At 31.6% G+C, this 11,629-nt stretch overlaps 1 protein-coding gene across 1 annotated transcript in view; it reads left to right on the plus strand.

Annotated features, from left to right (window-relative positions):
- LOC142346149 (uncharacterized) overlaps positions 1–6,064 on the plus strand; it is a 40,000-nt gene extending 33,936 nt beyond the window's left edge. Inside the window, exon 9 of the mRNA XM_075398657.1 lies at positions 5,838–6,064. Within this exon, the coding sequence (XP_075254772.1) occupies positions 5,838–6,064 (227 nt within the window). The remainder of the gene's footprint in view (positions 1–5,837) is intronic.
- The last annotated feature ends 5,565 nt before the right edge of the window (positions 6,065–11,629 follow it).

The raw sequence follows: 11,629 nt of genomic DNA on the forward strand, positions 1-11,629 counted from the left end.
TTTTCTAACTTAATCACGAACTTCGAGTTTTGGTTTAAGTTTATTCACACTTTTTTTTTGTGGGAATTGGACCATGATACTCCATCTAATCTTTTCAAGATTGTTTGATGCGTCAACGGTTGTCATATTGATTGCTGAATGTTTTTTATTATATTATGTTATTTTCTGCGTCTTCTAACAAATTTAGTTCTATTCAACCTTGCTTTAAATGCAGACTAAAAATGCCCTGTTTTTATAGAACATTTATTTCTTTTCTGCTTTAAGCAAAGGTTTAAAAGTGTTATAGTAGGACTCACTACATCTATCAACCCATAATTTTTCTGTTGCCCTACCCTCTTTAAGAATTGTTTTTGAAAGCAATAAGCATGGGTATGCCAGATTTATTAATTAGTGTTATAGCCCAGGCATATTTGATAAGCATATCTAAAAAAATTAAGAGATGCATACTTTAATTATTATTTTTACTTAAAGACGGCTTGCCAATCAAATCGGCATACCATGTTTTATATGTGAGTAAAGGTATTTTTTCTATTTCAAATTTTGCTATTATTGGACTAGACATTTGCTTAGCCAATAGGTGTTCTAGTTGTTTAAATTTTGTCAATCATTGTAGTTCTGAATTAGCCTAATTACCGTAACTAAAAAAATTTTTTTATCATTTCATCATATAATCCATCATGACATGCTTTTGTTTCTAGTTCAATTAAATCTAATTTTTTGCGAAATTGTTGGGGTTGACCTCAGTAAGAGCTCTACTAAGAACGTTCTCTCTTATAATCTCAATTAAGCATTTTGTTTTTCAAATCAATTGCTTTTTTGGGCATCTTTCAATATATCATGTCTTATTTACTGAAAAGTCCTACTTTTTGTTCATCTTCATCCTCGATGCCCCCATATTTACAATCTGGATCAGTAAAAAAAATGAACCCACCTGAAAATTCATATAAATTTCCATCCTAGAAAAACCATCCTGCTCTAGTGTTACAGCAAAACCGTTTTTTACATACCCTTGTAGCTAAGTCTCTGAAGTAAACGTAATCGAGGATTAGATTTAGCGCCCATTATTTGAAGAGTGTTAGACATATCATTGTCAACTGTTTTTACATCATGCTCAATTTCATACGTGAAACGACTTCACCGATCAGATATCATTGTTTGAGTTTCTAGTTCCTTTAGCGTTGAGGCCTTTTCTTCAATGTGTGAAACAGATTCGCTAAATCACTGAGTAGCAGCGTTGCTGATCTGAGACGCCAAGTCACCAATCTGCGAAGCATTTTTTCTCACTGCCCTAGTTTGTTTATCTATTTCTCAATTTTGCCAATTTAATGTCCTTAAAGTCTGTTTGGCCAATGCTAAAATCTCTTCATAATTAGCAAAATCTGAAAACTCTTCTTTTTTACAAACTAAATTTGCTTTCTCAGTTTTCATTCTAATCTATTCCTTCTGTTTAATATTTAAAGTCAATTTAGTTCTAGTTATGTTTCTAATTTACCCATTGTGTATATATCAAATTATAATATCGAGATCTCGGTATAATCTCGGCTTAACCGTTGATTTGGTCTATAGTGTGTTCAAACCTATGTCCCTGAATACGAACGATTAATCTACATCTGTAACTTTCAAATCATAAGTGAGAAATAAGTTCATTCATTGTACACATTCTGCATGTTAGAAACTGATTAGGGTCATTACATTGAAAATTAAATTGACAAAATCCAGCTCTACGTTTTATAATTTCATTTTAAATGAAACGTTTTGAATGGTTTAATTTGACCTTCATCACGACTCCTACAATATGATTTATCTTTACTTTTATTGCACTTAAAATTCTTTTAGATTCAAAAAGTTTTTCCAAAAAATATTTTTAACAATTTGTCTAGAAATATTAGTGTTTTTGATTAAAAGAAAACTTGGTAATGATAGAGTTGAAAAGCATTTTGGTGGCGTTGCTGTTTAGTTGCAACCAGTAAATGATGAGGATCCGCAAAACGCCTTTGCCGATGATGATAGTAAAAAAAACAAGGGAAGGGGGTGGTGTGATTTTTGTAAAGAACAGAAGTTAGTGGAAACTATTCAAAGACATTATGAAACAATTGAACACAAGAAGAGTTTAAGTTTGTCTGTTAAAAATGTTAGCATAAAAGATTTCACTGAAACGGGTCTATATTGTGGTAGGTACTTTCATGAACAAAATGATGAGCAGTTTTCTGTTTTGAGGGGATTTTTTTGTGATAGCAGTACTATATATTTAAATAGAGAGGGTGAAATTAGTGATCATTTGGTGCATTAAAACTCAAAATTAACCTTTCGGGACTTTTAATGGGGAACTTGTAAAGGCAAAATAATGAATAAATTCTAAAGAAAGATATGAATGTCTAACATTTGAACCATCTCCAAATTCATATAGTGTTCACAATAATTTCAAAAAAAAGAAACATTGATATAAAATTACCGGCATTGGCAAGGTTATGGCTAAAATTGAAATTAATGATTAATTTAAAGAGAAAATTGAATCTAAAGTTAAGCCTCGTTGTTATTGTAATATGTGTAAAGCAAAATGTGTCTAAAAAAAGATAAACTTCATTATCCTACTCAATAAAAAAATACCAGCGAAAAAAGGTCAAATGAGGAGAGTGGAAACTGAATATAAAAGAATGAAAATGGTTAAAAACACAATATGAGGATTAATCAAGTAACGCTGGCTAGTTGCAATTACAATGATTCCATGTTTGTAATTACATAAAAAACATTACATGATTTTCATCTAGATGTCTAAACTCGACACCTTTGATGTAGCAAAGTATGCAAACAACCTGTTCACAAAATAGAGGAACATAATTTTAAATTCTCTTTTTTGACTAGACAGTATAATTATCCACATGCTCTAGTTGATCTAAAAGTGAAATGCAAGCTAGAATGCAGTGAAAGAGATGATTCATTCTGGATTGAGTTTGCAAAAGTTTAAACTAAGAACAAAGTTCATACGTGAATTTTATCTGACTGGTGGCTATCATACAGATTTTTATCTAATCTAATATTGATTAAATAGAGTGATAGAGATCTTTGTTTTTTGTGGAATCTAGTGTCCTATATACATACTGCTACGAATATATGCCATAGTGTTAGTAATTTTAAGAAACCAGAGTTTTCTATTGAGATACAATTGCCTGCTTTCCCTCATCGTTGTGTGTTAAAAAAGATACGGGAACTTAAAAAAATGGATTAAACTTATTGTGTTTAGTCCAAATAAAATTAAATCTGTTCACCCGGTTACAACCGGTCTTAGTGATCTCTAAGGTTGAAAAATATTTTTTTCTAATGAACTAAAAATTTAAGTGCTCATGTATTTCATGTTTCTTAAGAAAATTACTGAATCATAAATGTAACCCATTTTTAAGATGTTGTGAGTTAGTTCAAACTAAAGATGCATTAAATAAACATTTAGATCCATGAAAAGATCCATATATATATATATATACTATCTAAAGTTTGTTAGGTTTTAGTATAAAAACAGAGTACCTTTCCTTCAAGTATATGATTTTGAGTTTATAAAGACATATCCCAATTTCCTTGGCATTCATAATAAAAATCTTTATTCAGATATACTGGAAAGCTTTTTACTGTGTTGAGAATGTAGTTCCATGGTTTATAGACAGAGTTGATAATCATAATACCTTGATTGGAAATATATTTAAATGGACATACCGCCTTAAGACGAAACTGTGGACGGTGGCATGACATTTTTACCCTTATCTGTTTACAATTCATCCTATTGTGACAACCATTTATTCATAGCAAAACTAGCGAAGAGAAAAAGGATGGAAGTATAGGCAGGCTAATACAGTTTAGAACTATATTAACTTTGATCTGGCTTATACTAAAGCATTGTATTTAATTAGAATAGATAATATCATACCTGCAGTTTAGATTCGATTAGTAAAACATCAAGTAATTAGGAGTGTGTGAAAACGAATCAATTTAAGTTAGAGGGAAGAATTTTTTTTTCATTTGAATGGATGGATAGTATAGATAAATTTCATAAATCAGAATTACCTCCTGAAGACCAATTTATTCGAAGCTAAAGCAGAAAGGAATTACTGATGAAGAAAACAGTTAGACAATAACTTTTTGTTAAGATACGAAATGCAAAACAATAAAAGAGTTCATGTTAATCTGTCCTAAAACAGATGTTCTTTTATCAGCAGAATTGCTTGAAATATTTAGAGATATGTTCAGAAAATTATTAGATATATCCTTGTTATACATTTTCGTCTTCAGATTTAACTTGGTTATGTGGATTGAAATACACTGATGTTAGACTTAATTATTGTAAAGAAGAAACAGTAAAAATTTATGATTCAATACAGTTTTACTATTAGAGGTAGCTTCAGTTTTGGGTCATCTTCATGTTAAAGGTCGTAATTAACAAATACACCATAACTATTCTCGCAAAAAAAATTAAAACACTTAGAATAAAATTTATTGTATGCATCTGTTTTACCTACTGGTGGGTTTGGGGTTTATGACAATAATAAATACGAAGTAATTACTAACAAAAAAGTTTATATATATAGTATTGTCGTTATGTATAGTGAAGAGTTAAAAAAAACAAAACAGTATCCATTTCTTCCTAAAAAGACAAAATAAGATAATTAGACAGTTTATTTTTTGGCAAAATGAGAATATGAAGAAATATTTTAAAACTAAAAAACTTAAAGTTAACTGTTGGATTGCTTTTCAACTAATTGAGAAAGGTTACAAGATATTATAACAAAGGAAAAGGTTGAAAAAAGTAAGTGTGAAAGTTTAATATCCTAAATAGAGTACAAATTTCAGCAGAGAAACGATGCTGAAGCTAGAAGTGATGAACTTGATGATGTGTTCTTCAAGTTAATGAGTGACGCACTCCACGGAAAGACAATAGAAAAAACAAAATATAGAGACAATGTTAGTTTGTTAATGATATGGATAGATATATCAAATTAGTGGAAAAAATTAGTTTTCAATCTGCAGTGGAGTTTGATGTTGACCTGGCTGCTGTACATAAAACAAGAAGTAATTTAGATAAGTTTAATTATATTAGAATTGTTTTATTACAAAAAGCTAAACTATTTATTTATAAAGCAATATATGAAAACTGAGAACTACTTATATTGACGCTATCGTTATACAGATACAAATTTTACGTTTATATTATTGCATTGTTCCTATTGGTTTAGACTTTAATCAAGAGAATTTAATAAACTAAAATATATAATAGGTAACAGTGAACCAGGTGAGATGAAAGATTAAAAATCTAATGACACAATCGCATAAGCCTATTTCCTCAAAGGTAAAGAAAAGTGTTATAAAACAGTTAATGACGAAGAAGAGAAAAAGTGAAGAACTATAGCTACTACTCCAAATCAAATAACTATGGAACATTATTAAAATTGCTATAAACAAATTTAAAGGTAAATATGTAACTAATTGTACAATTGATAGTAAGAAACATCAAGTAGAAACAACAGAACATAAAAGTATTAGAGTTTATTGGATCATTTAAATTTCCTGGCAGTTAGTTCTTTTTTAGTAATAAAACAAGAAAACGTGTATGAACTAGTAAATTTTCTTTTTTTTTAATAAAAATTGACAATTGGCAACATTTTAAAAATTTTATTTTTTTACTACTTTTTCTCCTCGTTCCGGGGGTAGCCATATACACATTACTTTTGTTTGGGGGAGTTTCCGCGGTGTTGAGCGTTTTCAAATTGTATTAGCAATAAATCCAAAATTTGATAGGTTTGGTAATACCAGCAGGAACTTAACTTTGTAATCATTGCTCTCTTGCTCACCAGGAAAGATTGCGGTTCAAGTATCTGCCAATGCTCGAGCACTTTCTCCCACATCGGTGTGGGTGTCGTGGTTTGTCAACGTCTTAGGAGCCTCAACAACTGTCACATTGAGCCCGTACGACCCTGCTGTACCTACTACAACAGTTCAGCACAACTCAGATGTCACCGGATCTCGCGAATTCAGCGGACTTAAACCAGGAAAGACAATTGTTTTTAAATGTGCTTTCTAAACATTTCTGAATATCGATTAGTTCGATTGAATATATATTTTTTGATGATACAACGATTGATACAAATGTAAGCAAACTATACTTTTCAAACTTTCCACCGGTGCGTTGGTTTTATACATCCTACGTTGTGATGAGCTCATAAAAATATATTTTAGGTTTTGATGTGTTAACATTCAAGAAATTATTTGTTCCAGCCGATGATAAAGAGTTAATTATGTAACTATTCGCAGAATCAGTATTTCGCATTTACGTACGTCTTTATAATTAAAAACATTAAAACCTAATCTACCAGATACAATTTTTGTGCTTCAAAAACATACAACTCTGCCAAATGCGATTGAGCTTAAAAGATATTTCATGTGTTTTCTTTCTGTAATTAATTGAAATGGTGACTTGCCTTTAGTAATCATGATAGATCATATTCAAATTTCAAGGTTTCCTGCTGTTGATGTCAAATCACGCCTAAAAAATATGATTCATTTTTTGAAGTTTTGCTTGTCAATGCACTAGTAATAGAATTGACTGTCAAGCGCGGTTGAGTCTGATCGGAGACAATTTGGCTCTGGATTGGTCTGATCAGGACAATTTCAAGAGCAAACCACAGCCTGGGCTGTTTTCAGAATATTCTTATATCAATTCTACGTATTAACCGCATTAATTACTCTAGTACACACTGTAATGTGGAAATTCAAGACCCGGGTCGAGAAGAACTAAGTAAGAAGTGCACTGAAATGCACTGATTAATCAAAAAAAAATTCAGCGGAAAAACCTTACAAAAAAATGCGCTGATTTGTGCTGAAATGCGCTGAAATCTTGCAAGAAATGCGCTGAAAACCGCTAAACTTTTGAAAACTAGCTATCACTGAGAATCACACCCTTCTCTCCGGTGCCGCAGCCTTCACCCAATCCACTGCGCCATTCATACCTAAAATTCTTCCTACTTAGTTTGATTTTATAGCAATAGACAGTTTACGAATAAATGCGCTGAAATTATTTAAGAAATGTGGTGAGTTTTCAATGCATTTCTTGCATTTTTTTTGGCGATTTTAGCGCATTTTTTAAGACGAAAGTTATTCGTTAAACAAGGATGAAAACTAAATGGTTCAAAATTAGGGAACCGGTGTCAAAAACCGTTTAAATCCACTAAGTAAAATTAAGAAACGCGCTGAATTTCAAATAAATTTCTTACAAATTTGCAGCGCAATATTTTGTAAGGTTTTTGCTCTGAAAATTGAAAAAAATCAGCGCTTTTTATTTCATTTCAGCGCATTCAACTCATTTTTTCCATAATTTTAGCACATTCATCGCACTTCTTTCGAAATAATGCGCTGAAACGGCGCTGACATCTCGACCAGGGAAGCAAACTATACTTTTCAAACTTTCAAACGGTGCGCTGGTTTTAAAAGACAACTGGAAATTTGTTTCGAAAGCTGCATAAAGTTTAACACATCAAATTATATGCCTAAGTTTTATTTATACATCCTACTTTGTGATGAGCTCATAAAAATATATTTGGGTTTTGATACAAATTTATACCGACCGATCGCAATTTTGCACGATGGGAAAACCGCAAATACTTGAAAGGCAAATATACAAAACAATCATCGAGACATCAAAATAGAATTTTACATCATTATACGCTTATTTAGTTTCCGATTTCACTGCCTGAATTTAAAAACCTGCTCTTCTACGGACATCCAATTCTTCCGAAGACTAATCCTAGGCATTTTATTTATAGAAAAATATTAAAAGTATTTTTTATCATTGCAGAGGACTCGAAAATTGTGCCAAATCCTAAGGTTTATAAAAAGACAGCAATCATTATTATCAGTATTAACATAAATTGTGGTTCCTACGAGAAGCGGTTTTTCTTCTCAGTTGCTAACTTTTTTGTTTTTCCCCACATTTCAGACTGTTGTTTTTATGAGCAGCATCGCTTTTTTGGTGAAAAAACATTGCCGCAAACATTTGTCATGCTATGGTCAACCTGAAGCTATGGTTAAGTAAGAAAAACACAAACCTTGAATCACAAACCTTACCTCTCAGCTATCACGCCACAAGATTGGAATTATCAGAAAACAAATTATAGTGTTAACATTCATGAAATTATTGGTTCCAGCAGAAGATGAAGAGTTAATTATGTAACTATTCGCAGAATCAGTATTTCGCATTTACGTACTTCTTTATAATTAAAACATTAAAACCTAATCTACCAGAAACAAATTTTGTGCTTAAAAATACATACAACTAATGTGATTGAGCTTAAAAGATATTTCATGTGTTTTCTTTCTGTAATTTATTGAAGTGGTGACTTTTCTTAATAAATCATGATGGATCATGTTTATATTTTATGATTTTCTGCTGTTGATGTCAAATCACGCCTAAAATAATATGATTTTTTTGAAGTTTTGTTTGCCAATGCACTAGAAATAGAATTGACTGTCAAGCGCGGTGAAGTCTGATCAGAGACATTTTTGGTCTCGATTGGTCTGATTAGGACAATTTCGAGCGCACACCACAGCCTGGACTGTTTTCAGAATGCTCTTATATCAATTCAACGTATTTACCGCATTAATTACTCTATTACATACAAAATATTGTAAAACATAGAATCCGATTACTATAATGTGGAAATTCAATACCCGGGTTGAGAAGTGCACTGAAAAGTGCTGATTTTTCAAAAAAATTTCAGCGCAAAAACCTTACTTAAAAGCGCTCTAAATTGTGCTGAAATGCGCTGAAACGTTGCAGGAAACGCGCTGAATATCACTAAACTTTTGAAAACTAGCTATCACTGAGAATCGAACCCTTCTCTCCTGTGCGGTAGCTTTCACGCAATCCACTGCGCCATTCAAACCGGAGAGTCTTCCTATTTAGTTTGTTTTTATAGCAATAGACAGATTAGGAATAAATGCGCTGAAATTATATAAGAAATGAGCTGAGTTTTCAGCGCAGTTCTAACATATTTTCAGCGCTTTTCCGCGCATTCTTTAAGACAAAAATTAGCCGTTAAACAAAGATGAAAACTAAATCGTTAGAATTTACGGAGTCGGTGTCAAAAGACTTTTAATTCCACTAAATAATTTTAAGAAATGCGCTGATTTTCGAAAAAATTTCTGACAAAATTTCAGAGCAAAAGTATGTAAGGTTTTTGCGCTGAAATTTTTTTAAAAAAATCAGCGCGTTTTAGCCCATTTCAGCGCATTCAACTCATTTCTTGCATAATTTTAGCACATTCAGCGCACTTCTTACAAAATAATGCGCTTAAACGGCGCTGAGGTATCGAACCGGGAGGCGAACTATAATTTTCAAACTTTCAACTGGTGCGTTGGTTTTAAAAGACACATTGAAATTCGTTTCGAAAGCTGCGTAAAATTGTACACATTAAATTCTATGACTAAGTTTTATATATACATCCTACGTTGTGATGAGCTCATAAAAAACCGCAAATTCTTGAGAGGCAATAATACAAAATATTTTTTGAGACATCAAATTAGAAACTTTCATCATTATACGCTTATTTAATTTCTGATTTCTGTGCCTAAATAAAAAAAACCTGATCTTCTACGGACAACCAGTTCTTCCGAAGACTAATCCTAAGCATTTTATTTATAGAAAAATATTAAAATTGTTTTTTATCATTGCAGAGGACTCGAAAATTGTGTCAAACCCTAAATTTTATAAAAGACAGCAATCGTTCTTATTAATATTAACAAAAATTATGGCTCCTGCGAGGAGAGACCTGTTATCAACTACCAATTTTCTCGTTTTTTTCCCCCACATTTCAGACTGTTCTTTTTATGAGCAGCATCGCTCTTTTTTGTTGACTTCGGCCATATTTTTTTGGCTGATTTTTTCCCATGGTATCCCCATTGCCGCCAACATTTGTCAGGCTATGGTCAACCTGAAACTATGGTTAAGTAAAAGAATCACAAAACTTGAATCACAAACCTTACTTCTCGGCTCACAAGATTGGAATTATCAGAGAACAAATTATAGTGTTAACATTATAGAAATTATTGGTTCCAGCAGATGATAAAGAGTTAATTATGTAACTTTTCGCAGAATCAGTATTTCGCATTTGCGTAAGTCTTTATTTAAAACAGTAAAACCTAATCTACCAGAAACAAATTTTGTGCTTCAAAAGCATACAACTCTGCCAAATGTGATTGAGCTTAAAATATATTTCATATGTTTTCCTTCAGTAAATAATTGAAATGGTGACTTGTTTTTAGTAATCATGACAGATCATATTCAAATTTCATGGTTTCCTGCTGTTGATGTCAAATCACGCCTAAAATAGTATGAATCTTATTATAATATTTTCACGTGCGTGAATCCTCTGAGCAATATCCGACTTAGGCAGCAATCAAGTAGACAAAAATGGTTTTAATATGAAGATAGTTGATATCTTTTTTTGCTCTCAAACAAATATTGCAGCCATTATATTAGTCCTGTTGGTCTTTCTTCATATAATATTCGCTTGACCGATTTTTGGTCTGACCCATTTGACTTTTCGTCCTTAAAAACAAGATAAACAGGTAGCACCCAGTGGGCGTTAGGTTTCATTAGACCGCGTTTAGTAGTCCCTAAAGTTATTGGTGCTGTGAAGCTACTGAGAAGGCCTTATTTTAGGCTTAAAAGGTCATTTTCAGGAGATTTTGAGAACAAATTGTTGCATTTTTTGAGTCTTTTCTTCCATTTTTTTTGTTAGGCGAGCCTAAAATGTAGGCTGGATGAAACTGATAGTGGCCTATGCGAGACGTTAGTACTTTTTATGACCATTTTAGGTGCAATTTATAGTAGACTAGAGCATAGTTTCTAGATCTAATGAAATGTTTTTCAAGATTTTAAAATCAAGAATTTTAGCAATATTTAGACAAATTTTGCAATTTATTCAAACATTTTTGAATTTTATTTCAATATTTAGATTTTGTTCGGGCCCGTGGGGCCAGAAAACCTCCTTTAGGGTTTGATAATAAGTTGTTAAAAATTTTGAATGGCCCTGGAATGGATTTCTACTTTCTAACGGAACAATTTTTAAAATTTTTTGACAAAATCTGCAATTTTAATGTTTTTTGAAAAATTGGACATTTTTCAGGTTTCTCCAGCCTCAAGAGCTATGTTACCTCCTCTACAGTTTGATCATAGGCTACTACATTTATTCTGAATAAAATAATTTGTTTTTCAAGATTTTAATATCACGAATCCGATTAATTTTTTTTAGGATTTGCAAATTTTGCAAGTTTTCAGAAGAGACCAGGTACCTTTTCCAAGTTTGATAAAAACTTGCTGCTTGGTTTCTGGAAGTTAATGGAATGGTTATCAATATTTTAATATGGCAAGTTTTTGCAATATTTTGATGAAATTTAATTTTTTTAAATTTTCTAATTGCATGCTCCAAGTTTCGGGATCTTTTTGAACCCTTGAAACTAATTAAGACTTGATCTAAGGATTCTGCATAGTCTCTTGACAGAATAAAATGCTCCTGAAGACATCAATGTAACAAATTATAGCTACGTTTGTTTCATTTTTGTAATTGTTTTTAATTTTTTTGATATTTTT

This window comes from Convolutriloba macropyga, chromosome 9 (genome assembly GCF_964194025.1).
Source record: "Convolutriloba macropyga chromosome 9, txConMacr16.3, whole genome shotgun sequence".
In the NCBI taxonomy this organism is placed as follows: Eukaryota; Metazoa; Xenacoelomorpha; order Acoela; family Convolutidae; genus Convolutriloba; species Convolutriloba macropyga.